The sequence below is a fragment of the Myotis brandtii genome, unplaced genomic scaffold (genome assembly GCF_000412655.1).
Source record: "Myotis brandtii unplaced genomic scaffold, ASM41265v1 scaffold194, whole genome shotgun sequence".
In the NCBI taxonomy this organism is placed as follows: domain Eukaryota; kingdom Metazoa; phylum Chordata; class Mammalia; order Chiroptera; family Vespertilionidae; genus Myotis; species Myotis brandtii.
The window spans coordinates 2,228,881-2,251,055 of NW_005357232.1; the positions used below are offsets into that span (position 1 = coordinate 2,228,881).

General features: G+C 39.4%; 1 protein-coding gene across 2 annotated transcripts in view; it reads right to left on the minus strand.

Moving 5' to 3' along the window:
- SLC25A21 (solute carrier family 25 (mitochondrial oxoadipate carrier), member 21) overlaps nucleotides 1-22,175 on the minus strand; it is a 541,855-nt gene that overhangs the window by 27,969 nt on the left and 491,711 nt on the right. For both annotated transcript variants that reach the window (XM_014538612.1, XM_005864975.2), the window contains exons 9-11: nucleotides 19,593-19,652; nucleotides 16,263-16,370; nucleotides 1,615-1,779 (exon numbers count right to left, since the gene is read on the minus strand). In XM_014538612.1, coding sequence (XP_014394098.1) covers nucleotides 1,615-1,779; nucleotides 16,263-16,370; nucleotides 19,593-19,652 — 333 coding nt within the window. The remainder of the gene's footprint in view (nucleotides 1-1,614; nucleotides 1,780-16,262; nucleotides 16,371-19,592; nucleotides 19,653-22,175) is intronic.

Below are 22,175 nucleotides of genomic sequence, written 5' to 3' on the forward strand. Positions count from 1 at the left end.
TTCAGTCATTTGGTTGTCCCTCACTAACCCCCCTGCCGGCCTGGTCATAGGCAGCCATCTTGTGAGGGTGTGAGGGTTAATTTGCATATCACCTCTTTATTATATAGGATATGTAAATAATTTATATAATTCATTTCATTGTGTATAATTTCTATCTCAAGCCTTTGGATAACTGGAGAAAGGGAGGCCCAGACATTTGACCCATGCTGTATGGATTACTCATCTGAGAGTCTAAAAGACAGGGTCAGCTTCCTGGGTGTGTAACTTGAACAGTCACCAGGGCCTACTCTTAGAAGAGCCTCATGCTTTGTTTATTGCTCTACCATTGTTGTCTTGAAAATTTTTAATTGTTGAACAAGGGGCCTTGCATTCTCATTTTTCCCTCAGGCTCACATTGTTTGACCCATTCTGGCTAAAAAGAATCTTAATATATTAAGAGCCAAAGTCTTTCATGTCATCCAGGCCCCGAGTGTTCATCGCACTCTATTTCTACACTTCCTGAACTCAACAGGAGAAGAAGAGCTGAGGACCACCAGAGTCAGAATTGCCAGTCAGTGGGAGGACCTACCTATATCGTGGCCAATTATAGATTTCAGATGAACAAAACAAGCTTCTACTCAATAAATGAGATTTCCAAGTACAGTGAAACCTGGTTAACAACTTTGGCTAGTGAGTGAGGTAATGCCACAGATGGGTAACTTGGAACATGCTTTGGATTCAGCTGTCCTCATACTTGCGATAAATCTTGGCCTAGAATATGGGGAGTAGCTGGGCAAAGATAGGTATAAATAACTTCACATTAGGAATATTTTTATGACTTGTAAAAAGTCCTTCAATGCTTCTGTACTAAGCTAAATGAAAACCTGAACCCCTCCTGGAAGCCACCTGCACGTGAAAAATGTTGCCCCAACTGCTGCTTTCAGGGTCGCAATTTTTATTGCCAGCAGGCAATCCGATGGTGGGGAAATTCCTCGCAAAAGCCCACAGATGCCCATTTTAAAGCATATCGTGCACTATTTTTATCTTCTAGAAGTTGAAAGGCTGCTGGCATCTGTAAGTTACCATTTAAAAGATAATAATGATTATTATTATTTTGCTTCCAAAGCAAATGATCCTAGAAGAACTTGTTTACTACTTGCCTTAATTAACTTATGCAAACTTAACAATTAAGATCTAGGTAATATTTCAATTTTAGGCTGACGATTTTCCTCATGAGCTCAGAATTTATTTACAACACAAATATTTAAACTTTCTGAGAACGTTATGCTTTTAAGATAAAAAATTAAGTAATAACATAGTTTCTAGAAATCCCCATTAGTGATAAATGTGAAGCATTCATGTGCAATGGCACATTCAGGTATAATGTGATTGGTGTCAGACTTGGGTTCAAGTCTCTGCTTTGCTATTTACTATGTGATCCCGGGTACACGACTTGATATTTCCAAATTCATAACAGGATAACAACACTGAATGAATAAGGCTGATGTGAGGATCCATTACATAAGTGATGTAAGTGTTCAGCACAGTGACCGGGACATGATAAACACTCCACAAATGCAGCTATCATCATTGATAAGATTTTCCCTCCAGAATTTTAATAGATTAAGTAGTTACCTTATTGACAGGAATAATGTTTTTGACATTATAGTAGAAGCCAAAATAAACCATGTTGAAAACTCCATGACGTCCCAAAGTTGCTGTAAATCCTTTGTTGAGGCCCTGGAGTCCCAAACCTTCCTTCTTAATGATGTGTCTTGCGTAGCTCATAGTGGATGGCTGCTGCAGGAGAGAGGGGCAAAGCCAGAAAAGATCATCTTTGGGAATGTGAGATAGAGTAAATTACTACATAGCTATCCTTCAAGCCAGAATTATTAGGGACTTCTTTCCCCAAACATGAACAATCAGGTCTAAATCCATGCTTTTAAAATTAGGAAACCCAAAAAGTAAACAAAATTGCATGTATAACAACAGGCCTTAAAGGGAAGATTGTTGGCAAAGAGAAACACATCTTTGGTGGAATTAGTGAAACTAATGTCATGTAATAACTATCACCACTTTCAACATGTTAATAGTTGTATTCAATTCTGGATTATCCACACTAATGGAGGGGATTAGCTATATGGATATACTGTTAATCCATAACTGTGTATAATCCAAAAGGAATTTATATTTGGTTCCTGAATTCAGTGTATTTACCTTTCCATTTCTGTTTTCTAAAGCAAATGTTACATTGCCTCAACAGTTTAAATGGGTGCTAAGCTAGAAATCAGGCCTGGCTAGATGATTGTAGACTCCCTCCAGAGGGCGGGCAATCAGCATGTGTATTACTTGCTGTGATAAATGACAAATCAGTGGTGTTGAGAGTACTAGGTTACCTCTAATTCACTCCTTTGCAGTCCTCTGATTGATTACCAAAGGTTGAAATACCTTGACTGCTGGAATCAGTCTACTGCTATTTCTGGAACACGCTAAAGAGCTCACTGTTCATTACAATACAATTATAACAACTTATGTGGGTTTTTTAAAAAAAAAAGGTTGTTTCCTTTTTGGAAGTATAGTACAAAGGATATCTCTTCTTGTTAAATTTTCAATGGTAAGTAGAAGAAATATTCAGTATTTATTTATTATTTTGCCCATAAGGCAAGCGGCTGGGCTGATATTTGTTTGCTATTTCACTGGAGCAGGTTGCTGGCGTGGTCCTGGTGTCCAATGTGCTTTCTGACTAAAGTGTTCTTATCATGTGCAAGTAAAGCTGCATCGGCAGAATAGAGTAAAACAAACCCAATCAAGGCTTTTTATCTAACTTGTATTTATAGCTATGTCATTAACATGATGCATTAAATGAGCTTGTTTATATAGTAAATCCTATAGTTTTTGCTCATAAATGTTTTTAAAACTCTAGCTATAATTCTACACTGAGCGTCATCTTTTCAGTTTAGAGTATTAATTAGAATAAAGTATATTGAGCTTCAGAAAATCCTTTTTGTAACATGAAAAAAATCACATGAGAATGTATCTTCAAACAACAAAAGACATTTCATATAGGAGAACCAAAATTCTCAGAAGGTTAGAGTTCACTCTGTTTTACAAAATGGGACTTTTTTGTTTGTGTTCTGGCACATTTGACTATTAACCCAAATTGTTTATTTTGATTTTCAAAGTAGACTTGAGGACAAGTTGAGCAGAAGTTCATTTCTGTTGGAGAGACTCTGGATGTGCTGAGCAAACTGCTCGCCACTGCTCTCTTGCCCCGAGGAAGGCGGCCTACAGGGCAGGGGGAAGGAGAGGTGGCAGTTCCCCGGGGCAGGGCAGGAACAGGGCAGGAGTGAGGCCTCCTGGGCCAAGGTTGATCAATAGTGGTGCTCCCTGCATCCAGCCCAGGCTTTCCCTCCCTCCTCACACACTCTGAGGCCGGAGGTTCAGGAAGATGAGAACCCATCTAGATTCTAGAGCAAAGGAGGAACCAACAGCTTTGAATGAAAGTGCAGATTAGCATAGCTTTTTCTAAGTGAAACAGATCTAAAGATGTTTCTATTGTTTAAAAATCCTAGTGTGCTAAATTATCAGAATTAAAAGAGTAGACTTGTATTAGATCTTGGTGAAGGTGACTTTTACTGATGGTCTAATGCAGTGATGGCGAACCTATGACACGCGTGTCAGAGGTGACACGTGAACTCATTTTTTGGTTGATTTTTCTTTGTTAAATGGCATTTAAATATATAAAATAAATCTTTGTTTTACTATGGTTGCAAATATCAAAAAATTTCTATATGTGACACGGCACCAGAGTTAAGTTAGGGTTTTTCAAAATGCTGACACGCCGAGCTCAAAAGGTTCGCCATCACTGGTCTAGTGTCTGCTTTTCATTGCTTTGGGTGGTAGGCAGGTACAAGAAAGTATAGCACATGGATATTGAACTCAAGTGCCTTATTGAATTTGAACTTGTTATGAATCATTAAATAAATCAAAGGGTAGTATAGTAGCTAGAAATAGGGGGTCAGAGCCAGATAGCCCCAGGTCTGAGTCTTAGCAGTACCACTTGCTAGCTCAAGTGATTATTTCATCCTCTGATTTATCTTCACTTTACTCAATTATGAAATAAGGATAATAATACAATCTTCTTCACAGGATTGTTATGATAAGTAAGTCAATGAACTATGTCCTATGTAAGAATTCACTGTATGCTAGCTGTTAATAATAGCAATAAGGCTTATAAAAAGTAGTTATAATAATTAAATAACAGATGGGAAATGACAATCAAAAGGTGGAGGCTGATTTGAGGGAGAGGAAGGACATGGATAACTAGCCTCCTCCTTCTCATTCCTTCCTTTCCCTTTTCTAGAGCCCAGGACCCTTGTGACAAAGCCTAAAAGAAATGCATCCAGAATGCAAATTATAGGTCGGCTTCCTCTGAGGCTCACCAAATCCAACCTCTGGGCTAGAGATCTCCTTCCATGGTTAGTTCCTTACCCTGGAAGCGTTCCTCTAGGGAGCAGTAGGTCCTGTAAATTGACTCTTCCCTATCCCTCAGTAAGAATTATCAGTAAGAACTCTCACGTGATAAGGTTATGGCCTGTAGAAGCAAGGCCACATAGGAGCAAAGGCTGGGAATGGAAAAACACACTAATCAGGCCTTCACCTCACACATTCATGTATGTTAGCAGGTATCTGAAACACAATAAGTGCTCATCAATATTATCCATATCATAGATTCTTAGTACTTTACATAGCATCTTATTTAATCCTCTCAACAGGCGTGTGAGATAGGTATTATCATACCCCCATCTGACAGATGAGGAAACTAAGGTCAAGTTACTGGCAAAGATCACAGAGTGAGTGGTAATGTCAAGTGCAAACTGAGCAACCCCCACAACTCCAAGTTCGTACTTTTATGCTCTGCTTAGATTGGCCATCGTAGCATATATGATTTCTTCTCAAAAAAACCCTGTAAGGTGGGAAGTAGGTATATTCTCCTAATTTTTCAGGTAAGGAGACCAAGGATTGTTAAGTAATATTCCTAAAGTGAAAATACTGGTAAATGCTTAACCAGAATTCTGCTTCTAACCCAGTGCTGTTCACATTCTGTGGACTCATTCTTGTTATACATACGCAGTAAGATTTTCAGAGTCTGATAATCCAACTCATACAGGTAATAGATACAAAATAACACAAATACATTTTTCTGATAACTCAGGGCATTGAGAGTGAGGAAAACCTGAACTGAAATTCCCATAAAAATTATGTGTGCTTTTTGCTTCATTCAGTGACACTGCATCACACACATGTAAGCAAATATTTAATTACAAAGGCAAAACATGACTTCCACTAGGATGCTTAAATAGGAAAATATAGAGTCATTTTGACTAGATCTCTGTAAACACAAGGAATTTTACTAAACTTATTTGATTACTGGGCTTCCATTTCAAAACCAAATGGTGACTGATTAGCAACATCAGCCAAATGATTCCAATACTATCCAGCCCAGCAGGTCACCCACGGTTTGGTTTCCTTCCAATATTTAGATTCACTCCAGTTTTCATATTTAGTTACCAAATGTGGGCCAAATGGCATTCTAACTTCCCTAGATGTACCTTTTATTGACTGGACCAGAGCTGCAAGCATGGGAGAACAGTGGATCGGAATGTAGCTGATTTTGTGATACCACACAGCTTTCCCTGCCAGAAGTATTTCCATTTGAAGGAACTCAAAGTCTTCTTTAACTTTGACCTCTGCTGTTGCTAAGTGTGAATTGGTGGGAACTCACTGTTTCTTCCTGCACCATTTATTTAACAATATCTATTGAGTACCTCCTAGTTGCCATGCACTGTGCTAAGTGTAGCACTTTGCCCATATCCTAGAAACATAAATGTTTTTGCTTTGGTTTTTATTTGGAGAGATATGCTGATAATTTTTGTATCTACCCATGAGAATATTCCATAATAATTATTAAATATGGAATCAAATTTCCGTTTTAAAAGTCCCTAAGTCGCTTAATGGAAAGAGAAGGCCCTTTGCCTGTACAGTGCTCCCAGGCACCACTCCAGGGCACTGATTCCTTACTCTCTGAGAGCCCAATATTACCAACAAATCACTGAGATGCCTTATGGCAGCCTAAGCTATTTTTCCTGGAGTTCCTCCATCCAACTACTGTCCATAGCTGGCTCTGATTAGCTTGTGAGCTCACAGACAGAGGTTTCAGGTGGTGAGCGCTGTTCCCGGGTAAACAGCTATCAGAGAATGGCCAGTAGGTACAGGCGAGGGGTGCGTGTCAGTGGATTTCTCATTCCTTCCAGCCAGGGAAGAGCTCTCGGCACACCAGGTCAAAACACAGCACGCTCCACATTTGTTCCTTTACTGCTTCCTACGGCAAGGTGAATTTTGCTGCGTTTTAGAGCAAATAGAATAAGGATGTTGCACTGGATTTCATCACACCGCTGAAAAGCAAACTGTGAGACCTTTATACAGTGAAGTGAGTGTCCACATCAGGGTCCTCAGAAAAACACTGCTTTGTTAAGAAAGAGAAGACCCAACTGCTACATTCAGGTAGGAAAATACCCATGCTCTTCAGGAGATAGATAATCACTTATGCTTTTCATTACTCAAATGAAGTCTTGAAGCATTTTCATAAATTTGAAAAAAAAATTGAGAACAAAATGTAAGTGAGAGGAGAGGAATCAGGCTGAAAAATCCCACATTTACAATTTATTTTAGCTTAGATACATCACTAATTCATCATTACAGTTTATTTGAATAGGGCATGATTATGGACAAAAAGACACCCCAAATATAATTATGTTGTATCTAGAGTTTTACATTTGATAAACAGACCCATTTTAGAACAATCTGTGAGTGGAGAATGATTTGCTATAAACAAACTCTCCCAGATGCTGAGCCACAAGCTACATTAACACCAGGTTGATGCCCAATAATGGTGCCTGGAGGAGCATGGGACCCTCTGGGTGACCAGTGCTGACTCTGCCGGCCAGGCCCCTGCGCAGTGGGCAGGCAGGGAAGCGGTGGCCTTAGCACAGGGGAAACTGCTAAGAAGAAACTGACAACATGGCTGCTTTTTCGTGGGTCCAGAAACACTTGATTTCCCCCTAAGTTTCTTAATTAACCACATTTCTTTATCTTAATGAAAAGAAAGAGACCTCAATGTTAATGCTGTTTCTTAGAGCCATTCACACTCCATTGGGCTTAATTTTCCTTATCCATAAAATAGAGATAAACTACTCATAGGGACAATGGGAGGATTTGAAATATCAAGTGTGTGTGAGCAGTTACCAGAACAATGGGATTAGAGGGAGGTGTGGCAGACGTCATCAATTATTTTTTCATTAGATAGATCTGTATTACTTGTGGAAAAAACACACTGTGCATTACTTTTGCAATTTACAGAATTACATGAATTTTCTAAAAAAAATAAATAGGAAAAAAAACATGTAAGGCATGTTGCACAGTGTCTGGCATGTAGTAGATATTCTGTAAATGGTAGCGATTACCATCACTTCAAAGTCTCCATTCAGAAAGCAAAAATCTAGGGTTCCTGGCACAGCTGAATGGAAGGCTGAAGTCTATTTTCTGTAAATGATAATAGAGAGGCAACTTGGCTGCTGCCTTAGGTATTGTTGAAAGATAACTATAGGAATGGATTCATATACATAATTCACTTTTCTGCCCGCAAGAATCATAAACTGGAAAGAAATAATTTATGTGCTGAACAGTTTCCAGGCAGTGTTTCACATAGTAATGCAGGAAAAATTTGAACTTAACTCAATACATCATTCATGAACGTTGACATGCCCTTGAAGCTGGCTTTTACACTATCTGAAAACAGAGCCACATACTCACTCTCTATATAACTCAACTTCATCTTCTTGAAAGAGATGATCACAAAATGTGGTCCTTTTATTCACCTTATGTTGACTCTACATAATATATCTAAGTTTAAATATTTGTTAATTGCCTATGAAGAAAATAATCACTAAGCTTTGTGATATCATATAAGATCTAATTGGTTTCTATTAGATTATTAAGCTCCCAGGATAAAGTGTTTAGAATTATATTTAGTGATATTATCCAAACTCAGATGAAAAAAAAATCCCTATCTTTAAAGATGCTATCAATGATACATTTGCTATCTATTTATTGATCCTTAAATTATAATCACAGAGCATATGTAGAAGACTCATTATTCCTTTCTTGAACTGAACATCTTTAAAAACTAAATGGAGGAGAAAGAGGCTTTTGCAATTTCCTAAAGGTTTAGTTTCATGTTTGGGGGAGAGAATGATTATGTTCATATGTAATGCAGATAAAAATGACAGACTAGAAGGAAACCTGTGCCCCCTCCACACATCAGAAGCCAATCCTATAGACCTCAAGGGAAGGAAAACATAACCCGTTAGCCAAATAATAACTTTGAAGTAGATTTCAAAGTGATGAGAAAAACTGGGAAACAATTCATACAAGATTTTGCTTCTGGGGAGAAATTCACATTTTTCCAGCCTAGCAGAGAGCATGCCAGCCAAATAGTGCTTTGGCCTCACGCAACTGATACCAGGTTTCCAGTTCTTATAAATAAATATACAGATAAAGAATGATGCGTCCGCTTAAGAGGGGAGAAAGTTCCTGTAAGGACAACAAGCTACAGAGTCACACTTTTGGAAAGACTGGAAGTCTTCAATAGCGAAATCCTTGGGCTAGCCCTAAGCCAAAAAGACTACAAACCAGAACACTTTCCTTGGATTTAGTTTGAAGGACAGGGGGAAATTTGGGTCTATCCGGATTTTACCTGAACATGTTTTTACACCCACTGAACCAAACCAGAGCATGACAAAGCTGTGATTTATCTGCTCCCCACAGAAGGTCAAGCATATTTAAATTAGAGACCGGTTTTCTTTTTGTGACTGACCAGTTCACTATATTTGCTGTGAATTTTAAGATGCTGGCCAAGATTCTCATGTTGGGATTGGAGGAAGTGTGGCAGGGCTCATACTCTTTAGCTGATATGGTGGCAATTTAAAAGGGGGAGAAGGGACAAGCACACCTATTGAAATACTTTATACAGAAGCTGGAAGCAAAAGAAAGAAGTATCAGAAACTAAATTAACCACAATTTCCTTTAAATTTTTAGAACAGTTTATGGCTAACGTGGGTGGGAAGGCATATTTTATGGGTAACTTCTGACTGGCTAGAGAATAAGTTCTAGACCACAGAGGGGCAGCTGGAGCCAGCAGAGTACCTGCCATTCCTGAGAAATCCCGATGGGAACTGCACTTGGGGTTCCAAGAACATAATGGACACAGCCTCTGCTCTCAGCTAATAATGCCCTAGAACCCCAGCTGGAGGCCCCTGTCCTAGATCTCATGCTGCAGAGGGACCCATTCTAGCTTTCTGCCAGCCATGCTCTCCCCACAGGGCCAAGAAGGCATTACTTACATCCCACAACCTGCTTCTAGACCAGTGATGGCGAACCTATGACACGGGTGTCAGAGGTGACATGTGAACTCATTTTTTTTGGTTGATTTTTCTTTGTTAAATGGCATTTAAATATATAAAATAAATATCAAAAATATAAATCTTGAGGGAAAACAAGATGGCGACATAGGTTAACGCCGGAGAGTTTGCTGCCTCGAACAACCACTTCAAAAATACAACTAAAAGACGGAACGGACAGCACCCAGAACCACAGGAAGGCTGGCTGAGTGGAAATCCTACAACTAGAAGGAAAGAGAAATCCATACTGAGACTCAGAGGAGGAAACGGGAGAAGCGGGAGTGTCTGGCATCAGTTGGAAGGCAGCTTTCCCTCCGAGGTTTGCAGCGGTTCCTGGGGTTCTGAGAAGCAGAGCCTCTGGGAACGGGACTGAGAGGGGCCATTACCGCTCCCTCCGCCCGCCCTGTTGAGCCCGCCCCGCCCAAGCCCTGCGCAGAGCCATTTGCCGGATCGCCTCAGGCAAAGGCTAGATTAGCACCTCCCCAGAGGACAGAAGTTTTCCGCGGCAGACACAGCTGATTCACACAGCCAGTCGGCCTGGTGGTCAAATCCCTCTAGTATTAACTACAACAATCAAGGCTCAACTAGAACAAGACTGCGCACAAAGACCACTAGGGGGTGCACCAAGAAAGCATAAAAAATGCGGAGACAAAAAAACATGACAGAAATGGAGGATATAGAGCTAAAAAACGCAATTTTGAGGGCTTGCAATAAACTTTTGGAGAGCTTCACGAAAACTAATGAGACCCTCGATGCTATGATAAAGAAACAACTAGAAATTAAGCATACACGGTCTGAAATAAAGAATATTACACCCAATAGCAGACCAGAGGAGCGCAAGAATCAAGTCAAAGATTTGAAATGCGAAGAAGCAAAAAACACCCAACCGGAAAAGCAAAATGAAAAAAGAATCCGAAAATACGAAGATAGTGTAAGGAGCCTCTGGGACAGCTTCAAGCGTACCAACATCCGAATTATAGGGGTGCCAGAAGAAGAGAGAGAGCAAGATATTGAAAACCTATTTGAAGAAATAATGACAGAAAACTTCCCCTACCTGGTGAAAGAAATAGACTTCCAAGTCCAGGAAGTGCAGAGAACCCCAAACAAAAGGAATCCAAAGAGGACCACACCAAGACACATCATAATTAAAATGCCAAGAGCAAAAGACAAAGAGAGAATCTTAAAAGCAGCAAGAGAAAGACAGTCAGTTACCTACAAGGGAGTACCCATACGACTGTCAGCTGATTTCTCAACAGAAACTTTGCAGGCCAGAAGGGAGTGGCAAGAAATATTCAAAGTGATGAATAGCAAGAACCTACAACCAAGATTACTTTATCCAGCAAAGCTATCATTCAGAATTGAAGGTCAGATAAAGAGCTTCACAGATAAGGAAAAGCTAAAGGAGTTCATCACCACTAAACCAGTATTATACGAAATGCTGACAGGTATCCTTTAAGAAGAGGAAGAAGAAGAAAAAGGTAAAGATACAAATTATGAACAACAAACATGCATCTATCAACAAGTGAATCTAAGAATCAAGTGAATAAATAATCTGATGTACAGAATGAACTGGTTATTATAATAGAATCAGGGACATAGAAAGGGAATGGACTGACTATTCTTGTGGGGGAAAGGGGAGTGGGAGATGCGGGAAGAGACTGGACAAAAATCGTGCACCTATGGATGAGGACAGTGGGTGGGGAGTGAGGGCGGAGGGTGGGGCGGGAACTGGGAGGAGGGGAGTTATGGAGGGAAAAAAAGAGGAACAAATGTAATAATCTGAACAATAAAGATTTAATTTAAAAAAAAGATATACAAATTAAAAAATATATATAAATCTTTGTTTTACTATAGTTGCAAATATCAAAAAATTTCTATCTGTGACATGGCACCAGAGTTAAGTTACGGTTTTTCAAAATGCTGACACGCCGAGCTCAAAAGGTTCGCCATCGCTGTTCTAGACCATGCTCTGCGCACCAGGAACCATGGCAGTCCTTTGCTCCTTCATCACTCTGCTGTCGCCTCTAAGACTTGAGTGTAATGTTAACTACTGCTGCCTTAGTCTGTCTTCCACTGAAGAGCCCCTCTCAACTACCACAACTTCTTAGGAAATTTTCATGTTTGAAGGACTAATTTGTGACTCCCCTCCTCAAGCTGACAAAATAGGAAAAAACACAATTACTGTGCAGCATGTAGGGTGGTGCACACCCAGGAGGGGAGACATGCTGCCCCAGAAACTCACAGCACTGGCAGAACAAGAGTTATCTACCTGCAAAATAGGCCTCTGAGGAAACTTCTCTGCTTTCCTTAAAGGTGTCAAGCCATGATTCTGCAGCCACCTATCCATTCAGTGTTCCACCACAGCTGCTAGCTGTAATTGACTGAAAAGGCTGAAAATGAGCTTACTAGTTCGCAGCCTTTATGTGACGTGACTAAGAAGGCTTGATTAATAACCCTCATTAACTTTATATGATTATTCCAGAGGGAAAATGTCTTGATTCAGGTAGAATTCATTCTGCTTTAAATGCTTTTAGTGTCATCTCTAACTTCTGCTGCTATATGCTATTTATTTACAGCAAGCAGGTACCCAGCTAGTATTGATGATAGTGGACCTGTGTTTAAAGACCTTGTCAATAGGCACTGGAACTAGGCTGCCAGCCCTTAGGCCCTGCTAAAGAATTCAGGCTAAATGGATCCTACTGGCAGCTGAGAATGACCTAAAGAAGAAGCCTGACCATTGCTCAGTAAGCTGTTTTCATGCCCACACCGGTGTCACTTGTGACTGCTCGATATTAATCAGGTCAATATCTCAAGATAACCTGTCTCTGCTTGAACTTAAGGATTTATAAGATCAACTTGCATCTAGAAATAGTTATCTTTGGTTGAGTGCTTATCATGTACCAGGTGCTGTGTTAAGACTTTTGCATATATCATCACATGTAAATGTGCATCAAAAGCATCTTGTAATAATAACTACTAACACATTAAACCATCACTATATGTCAGACTGTATTGACAGCTTGACACTATTTGATGTGACCATTACTACTATCCTTCCCTAACAAAAGAGGAACTGTTTGAGTCCTAAATGGGCTAGCAAGTCATTCCTACCAGGATCAGTTGGGAAGGTTCTCCCTAGGGTAGGCTTGATCCTGGCAGAGCCATTAGAACATTTCTTTTGGATTACTTACTTTTCTTGTTACTGTTCTGTATTTTCTAAGTCTTATATGATGAGCAACTTTTAGAGTAAGTGTTCACAGAATACTTAATGTGTTCTCATGTTAAACATTCAACTACACAAAGCCATTTCCTTAAAATTCTTGCTTTCTTCTCCCCCACTCCAATCTCTTTCCCAGAGATAACCAGTGAAAAGTTTGTATTAATTCCCCTAGACATGCCTTTTCCTATAAGGACATGACTATCCACATGTGGCTATTCAGCACTTGAAATGCTCTAGTTCAAATTGAAATGTGCTTATAAGCATAAAATATTCATGAGATTTAAAGACTAAGTATAAAAATATAGTGTAAATTATCTAATAATTTTTAGAGTGATTACATATTGAAATGATACTTTTTTGGATATATTGAGTTAAATAAAATATAGTATTAAATTAATTTCATCTGTTTCTTTTTACATTTTTTTAATATAGCTATTAGGACATGCAGCTCACATTTCATTTCTATTGGACAGTGCTGCTCTAGATCATTTTAGTACATTTATACACTTATATGTATACACAAAAAATATATATTTTTGGTGTTTTCTAACATAAATCTGCATTACCTTTATACTTGAATTCAAACATTTTTTTAAAAAAAAGTATAATTTTTAAATGCATTGGTAGGGGAGGGTGGGGGGAAGGGGGAGAGATCAACCAAAGGACTTATATGCATGCATATAGGCCTAACCAATGGACACAGACAACAGGGGGGTCAGGGCATGAATGGGGGGGGATAAGGGGGTAATGTGGGGATAAAGGCACATATGTAATAACTTAATTAATAAAGAAATTAAAAAAGAAGTATAATTTTTAAATGCATTGGGCATTACATTAATTCCTTTCTTCCTCACTTTCTTTTTCTCTTCCTCTTCTCCTTCTCCAACCCCCAACCCTCATACTTCTTGACAATCTACAAAGCCTCAGAGTGAAGATAACAATAATTATTCTTGGCCATACAAATGCTAAAGCAAGCACACCTAATATTTGTATATATTCAACACAGGGGTATCCCCTTATTGGAGAAAAGAAAAGGCTAGTCAGTGGACAAAGGCTTTGGAGTTAATGGGTCCTAGACATACATATAGGAAATGGCTGTATGACCAAAAGTGATGGGTAGTTTTAAATAACTAGATCCAAATTTGCTCTTCTTACCGAATCATCTCTTTCAGATTTTTTTGTAATAGGCATAGTTTATGTTGTGTGACTGTGTACTACTATAACTACTTTCAATTTGATCAATATTGCATATAAAGGGCCACCTCAGTTCAGCTACTGAATCTTGATAGTTGTTGACACGTGTGACCCATGTGATCCTTTCTTTGCTAAGTTTTGACTAGTTAAAGGAATATTGAAAATATTTTACAATGTACCTAGTAGCTTTTACTCTAAGTAAATATCTAACAATGAATCAGTTCAGTGGATTATGCAAAAGAAATGATCCCAAACAAGTGCCTCTTTCTTCTCCACTTAAAAAACAGCTGCATGCACATAAACAATTTACACAGAGTGCACTCGTGTAAATGAGCTGGGAACACACACACACACACACACACACACACACACACACACACACATGCAGCCTTCTCATGCTGGGCTGGAAGGCTGTTTACCATGTTCCAGCAAGGCCTTCACACATGCAAAACATTAACAGCTCTTACTTGGCCTCAGGTAGAACCTCATTGAGGGCAGAGGAGAGAAAAGACAGTTAGGTATGAGCAGAGGTGCTGTGACAACTCATTATTTTCATCTCTGTGAGCACTCCTTGGTGCTCTGCGCCAAGTGTGTCCCTCTGGTTACATGCTACCTTCATAAAGGGCTGCAGTTGAAGGCATGTTTATTCTTTTGCTTACTCATTGCTGCTCTAAGACAAGCTTCCCAATAGGTAAAATGAGGAATTGGATGGGGAGTTCCAAAATTTACTCCTAGCTGGTAATTCTCCCAGTCTAGCAAATAAAATTTTCCCTGAGCAGATTCCATAGGCGTTGTTTTAAATGCTCCATATTGATAGGGCATTTGAAAGGTATTTCTTTCATTTCCTCCTATTCCTCACCATCTCTTTCCATCATTAAGGAAGAACAGAAAGAAAGCAAAACAGAAACACAGACTAGGGTAATGTAGGGATTTTCAACCTTTTCTGAAGTGCTACATATCACTGCAATTAAGATAATCTTTTGAAACTTGAAAAAAATCTCCCTTAATTAGGATGGATTTCACCTGAGTAGATACCATCTGCTGTAGGGGGCCAACCCTGTCCTCCTCAGGCCTTGGTAGCTACAGGTGAGTAGAGGCCCTCTCCTTCCCCCCACACACATCACTGCTCAAGAAGCTGGCAGGGAGCTCTCAGCAGGCAGGAAGTGGGGTGGGAGTGAGGGGGTCTCCACCCACTAGCAGCTGCTTAAGTAGTAGGCAGGGGAACTCTTCTACAGAGAAATTCAGGTCAGCAGATACTCCAAACCAATTTAAACCACATGCTACCCAGTTGTGGAATTAAATTAAAATGCTAAGGAAGGATCTGGAATACCAATTCCCTTATTTTTTCTCTACCTTGTGCTTGACACCCAAAAGAATAAAGCAAGAACAGTTGGACTTGGTGATAACGGGAATTATTAGGCAACTGGAAGGAAGTGAAGGCAGCACACACCTAGGGAAGCTGTCTTCACAGAACAGTATGTACCAGCAATTAAATGTCAAGACCCATCATAGTCCAAGTAGTGATGTCTACACAGGTTTAGTAACTTGCTCATTCAGACTTAACCAAAAGACAAGCTTGACAGATTATCAGAATCTTTGAAGGAGGGCCGAGGGTGGAGTAGGGAAAGGAGTGAGGTAATTTCTAAAAATGACTTCATAAATTTTTTAGAAACAATAATACTATCATCTCAGTGGTTTTTGCTATAGTCTATTCTACTATAACATGAAATAGAAGTGTTGCCAAATGTAGGGAAAACATTTCCAAATAAATCATACATTACATTAAAACTCTAAAATAAAAATGTGTAAATATGTATTTGTTCATCAGACTTTAGAGCATTTATTTTTTAAATTTTTTTATTGTGTAAAGTTTTATATATGTCTCCTTTTTTCCTGATTAAAACCCTCTCCCCAGCCATTCCCACCCCGGGCAAGCCCCCACCATTTAGAGCATTTTTGTTAACATTTTCCTTGTGGGAGAAATTTGACGTTTTCTTATGCTACTTCTTTAACAATAATTTTATATGACCTAGCAAGGGATAAGAACTGGGTTCAGAATTTTTAAAAATATTTTTATTGATTTCAGAGAGTAAGGAAGAGGGAGAGAGAGAGCTAGAAACATCAATGATGATAGAGAATCATTGATCGGTTGCCTCTTGCGCGCCCCACACTGGGGATCCAGCCCACAACCGGGCATCTGCCCTGACGGGGAATTGAACCGGGACCTCCTGAGTCATAGTTTGATGCTCAGCCACTGAGCATGTGGCCGGGCTGGGTTCATAATTTTTTATATATACTTTTAATATTTTATCTTATATTCCTTCAACAATAGGAAAACCTTAAATGATTACCTCTGTAAATGTGTTCCGATTAGCTTGCAAGCCAACTTTTACTACCTCAAAAGGATTAACCACGATGGCTTCTGTTAGTCCAGACCCCAGTCCAGCAATGGCAAATGTCTAGAAAATTAAATAAATCAATACTTTAAAACAAGTTATCATGTGTACTAGGTTAAGCATCCTACTCACAATACAGTGCAACTGAGTGTGATGATGAAAATGGAGAAACTTACATAAATGCACCATATACCATTACTAAACAGCTTTAGTTCTTGATTAGATGCTGACAATTCATGAAGAAGAAATTACAGAAGCCGCAAACCACATCCTAACAATTCAAAATAGAATGTCAAGGCCCCATCAAGAATGACTTTTTCCTTTAATGAGAAGAAAGGTTGTTTTACTGATTTAAGGTGAATACTAAATCATCTGCACATGGAACAATTAAAAGAGAGTTTGACTTGTAAAAGGAGAGCTTCATTGTAAAATATCTACTTAAATACATTTATTGGGCAGATTAAAAAATTCAAGGAGCAGAACCACAAATAAAGTGTTTAAAAAGGCAAAATTTCAGGTAACTAAACAGTATAGCTACAACATTTAAATTTACAGCTGTATTCTTAGAGCCACTATTCTAGACTACTATCCCCCCAAAATTATTTTTTATTCATCCTTCCCCTGTTTTATAAACACCTGACAATTGCACTAGTCTTCCAGACCTAGAAGCTGAGGAATGGAACCAGAAATGGCTATGTTTTTCTGAAGGCCTCAACTAAAATCTAGAACATGTAGCAAATGACTTATTTGCTACCTCTTAAGAATTTCTGCAGTAGGAAAGAAGAACTTTCTAGATTTTTTCTGTAAATAGAACACTTAAAGATTTTTCAGAAAATCTGTATCAAAAATAACCACAATAATTAACACACACACACACACACACACACACACACACACAGCAGGAAAACAAAATGAAACAAAGCCTCAAATCTGCAAAACAGATGCTAAAAAAATTAATTCTTTAGTTCCAAAGCCCTAATTCTCAGAGAATAGGTAGTACCATATACAGCTAAGAGGAGAAAAATGCCAATTAAGAGTAAATAACAGGTAACTCTTTTCAGAAGTCTCTGCTTTCTCCCAATAGGAGACTAAAAGCAAAAAGGGACAAAGGAATGTTCTATAACCTTAGAAGGGGAGGCAAGGATCCAGAGCTAGTGGGTCTGGGTTTAGGCCCTGGTTCTGCCATTTATTGATTGATTTGGACCAGCGCTACCATGTACAAAAGTATGTGTGGAGCCTGCAGTCCAGCCTGCACCCCACTTGCCAGGCTGGAGCCCTGGAGAGGTGTCAGTCAGAAGAAAGAGGTGCCTTTTTGTAATTCACATAAAGACACCATATGTGCTAGCTGCAGCTCTGCGTCTAATCACTGAATCCTTTGTAAGCCACAGTTTTCTCATCTGTAAAATGGAGAAAATCATATGAAATGCCCCTACCTAATCAGAATATTATGAGGGTCAAAATCATGTGTGAAAGCCCTTTGTCAAGTGCTTTACAAAAACCACTCTTGTTGCACATACAGATGGACAGGAAGAATGGTGCTGTATGCAGATTCCAGGAGAGAGGGAGAAACTAATCATGTTTTTCTTTCATGTCCTTTCATTTCAATTTTAAACAGGTTTGCATAGGGTAAAAGATCAAATATCTTGTTCATGTATCTTGGGCTTCCATCATGGAAGCCAAAAGCAGGGGGGAAAAATAGTAGTCCCAAACTTTTCTGACTGAAAAAGCTAAAATCCAGATGTTCAGGTTTTTATTACTATATGCAATCTTCCAAGTAATTCACTTTTTTGTTCTATAAACTCAGCTACATTTGCTGTCAGAAATAGTGTTCAGCAGTCCCTTGTCAAAAGAATTGATCAGCTATCAGCAGATCATGTTACTCAGATTGTTCCAGAGACCAGCAGTAACTGTCGGATCCCAGCCTCCATGGCTTTTCATGTGGGAGCACCAGGAACATTTAATGGCTGTTTAAGTGTCTAGCTATATCAGAAAGAAACTGGAATAAATGAGTTCAAGAGAAAGGGAAAACTGTATACAGTTTGCATGCATTCGGTTATGGTAGCTGGAGTGGCCAAAGGCTTTCTGTTTCAATTCCCAAGAGAGTCGAGAGAACTGCATTTTCTCACATGGTACCAATGCTCCACACAGGAGCCACCAGCTGGCCCTCTGGAGACCATATTTTATTGTCTTTTGCTAGAAAGGTTTTTAATTCTCTCTTGAACAACTTGTTTTTAAAGTTAAGAGTGACATTAAGGGGAGACACTAAGGAATTAAAAAAATAACTTACCTAATTTTAGGACTCATGGTACCACTTCTTTTATATGAGGCCACCTCAGAGCCCCCTTGTTTAGGTAGGAGACTAGACAAGAGGTTTCTTTGTCATAACACTAAGCCATACTAGTAGTTTTCTTAATAGGATCATTCTTGAAAAGGGACATGCATGACTTTTTAAACAACAGATACTTCTTGGACAGCCTATTTGGCAAAGTAAATATCCTGAAATGAACCTTTACAAGTAAAGTAATTAGAGTTGAAGCTCAGAACACTGCCTCTGGTTGAGTTGAGGAGAGTTTTCAATTGGAGGGGCAATGCAGATTTGACTTTGTTTTGTGTTGTTTTGCAGATGCAAAGGGAGAAATCAGTGCATTTGCTCTGTCTGGGGCTCTCATAGCACATACACATATTGTAGCATGTACTTGGTCAATATTATTTAACTCGTTTTGTGAAAAGCCGCAAAGTCACTAAGAAGGAAAGGAGATGGTAGGAAACATTCGAATTACCAAGTGGTTTTCATGTAATCATTGAGATGTGTCATTGTAAGACCATTATTCTCCCTGACTATAAAAGACTCTTCAGTCCGCATATGACCACAGAGTCACCTGCAGCCCTATGTTTACTACAGCTTAAGTAAAAGCTGGAAAAGTAACCTGCTAGGAAATAGTTTTAGGCATCTTGACTTTTGCATAGATATGTGCAGTATATAAACATGCATGTCTTGGCTTTAAAAGAGTCTTTGACAAATGTATTCTTTATTTTACATTCTTGACCATATATCATATGAGCCTTTCTACACATATCATTATTATAATAAATTCATCACTGGGTGCTATAAAATAGCCAAATTGTGAGTTATTAGGAAGATGGCTTTCAACAAGTAGCTGAACATTGAATAACTCGAATTCATATTTTAGTGGTTGGGCTTGGGGATTCAAAAGGCTTTTTGTTTCCAGATTTTGTTTTATGAAATAACACACACACTCAAGTATAATAAATATTCTCACTTACCAATGCTGGCGACAGTGACACATATCCTAGCAATTTCTTATATTGCTCAAAGGTGAAAAACTGTGAAACAAAACCAAACCCAGAGATTTATAACAATTTCCTGCAACAAACCCTTTAATTGACTCAAATTTCTTTAGTGAATCATTATATTAAACAGCATTTAAAAAATGATGAACTATCGAGCACAGTTTCTAATCTGGTCTGGGGTAGATGCTATTGGATCTTACTTTAACATTCACATTTTCAAATGCAGCTATAATAACCTACAGAGGAGCTGATGGGATCCTTTATAGCAGTAAATGGACCATACAGCCTCCATTTACCATGACCATTTTCAGTTTCCCCAGACATCAATAGACTTCTTTTTTATGGCAGTGATTCAGAATTATAGGCATAGAGACCTGAAATCTTCAGTCTCCTCTGTGTTCTCTATGAATTGCTTTCCCAGTGAACGCCCAATTATCTATCTGACTTGTAAAAGACAGCCACTTCTCAGCTTAACTTGCATTTGTATTGCTGTGTATACCTACTGTTCCAAGAAATTTTCCAACACTCAGTGATGATGAAGATGTCATTATAAACTAGGAAAGGACTCGGTGAGGTCATCCAGCCCATCCCTGCTTAAAGGCAGACTGTCCACCTGAGCAAAGGACAGCTGCTTATTCCTTCCTTTAAAATATGATGATGATGATTTTGTTGGCTCCTCCAGTGGATGATGCTTAATATAATTTTCCTGAAAATGAGTTTCTAGGGAGGCAAATCTAATTAATCACTTTGAATGACATACCATAAATACATTACATCCCCCCACCCCCAAACATTTTGGGCAACAACTCTGCTTGAACATGATGTTTTACTCCTGGGCACTCCGTTAGGCAGCCATAAGCAGCTTCGATAAGGCACTCTCTTAGGTCCTGCTAGTCTTTTTCCCAAGACTCCAGAAATGGCCTGGGTATTTTGTAATCACATATGTCTTCTACTCTATTACTTTTTAACCCACTAAAATGAAGCAAAAAAAATGTAGAGTTTGGGGCCAAATAATACTCTGTTGTTAGAAAGAGGTAGTTCTGTGGTGTAGATGGGGCTCAAATGAGTCTTTGGGCATCCCAAGGGTCATTACAACCCCAGATAGATATCCAGTCTTTTAAAGACCCATGAACTACTTTTGTGTCATGCTTCTTTAGGTTAACTATGTTTGTAGACTTTTCTAGAAATAAGTTTCCTTCATTTACTCATTCAACAAATATTTTCTTGGATGCCTCCTGTGTTCTAAGAGGCACTGGGGATGCAGTAGTAAACAAAGAGAACCCTGCCTTCTTGATCTAACATTCCAGTGGATGGTGATAACCCTGAAACTATATCCTGGCATTACAATAATACCACCAGGGACCACCACGTTTTTGATGAGAGCTGCACTAGAAACCATTAACCATGAAAGGAAACACATTATAGTTTTGAGCTTTAAAGATAATTTATTTTTCTTCTTTTTTATGGTCATCATCTTCACTGTTTTAGACAATTACCTTACTGGGATTTTGACAGAAGCAGTCCTGGGTCTGAATCCTGGCTACACTACTCAGCTGTGAAAGTATGGGTGAGTCGCCTGACCTTTCAGAACAGAAAGCTCGCCGTTTAGAAAAGTCTTTAAATAAGAGCATTTAAATAAGATTTCCTGACATGCCTGGTATATTGGAGACATTTAGAAAATTTTAGTTTCCATTCCCTGTCTTCACTTTGGCTACTAAAGGAACCAAAGTGCCTTAGTTATATATTTGTGTCACTCAGGAGAGCCTGCTGTGGTCCAGGAAACAGGCTAAGGTCATAGTCTTAGCATATGCTCCTGCATTTAACCCATTAAACATCATCAGATCACAGTTATAACACAGCCATGATTCCCATTTTATAGATAAATGTCCTGTAGTCAGTGAGTGGGAAAAGGAAGATTCCCCTTAAGTCTAACTCCCAGACCTGTGTGTGCTCTTAAACACGATACTATACTTGCTCGCTGCAGAGCCATGGTTGTTAGTGGTTTGGGTAGAGAGCACTGCCCTGGAGTTTTCTTGCTGCTGAGGATTCTTGCCTTCCCTGACCTGGAAGCCAAGAGTCCCTGAAGGCAGATTTTAAACTTTTTTGACCGCAATCTACATAAAAAAATATTTGCCCAACACAGGTGTATGCACGCACACGCACACACAGTGCACTTTTGTATTTATAACCCAAACGAAACATCATTATAAAACAACTAGAGGCCCGGTGCACAAAAATTTGTGCACTGGTTGCGGGGGGGTCCCCTCAGCCTGGCCTGTGCCCAGTCACAGTCCAGGACCCCTTGGGGGATGTCCACTTGTTGACTTAGGCCCACTCCCCGGGGGATCGGGCCTAACCTTGCAGTCAGACATCCTTCTGGCAGCCAGGGAGCCCTCGGGGGATGTCCAACTAAAGGCTTAGGCCCCCAAGGGATCAGGTCTAAACCATTAGTTGGACATTCTTAGTGCTGCCACAGAGGTGGGAGAGGCTCCTGCCACCACCACTGCGCTGGCCAGCCATGAGCCAGCTTCTGGCTGAGTGGCACTCCCCATATGG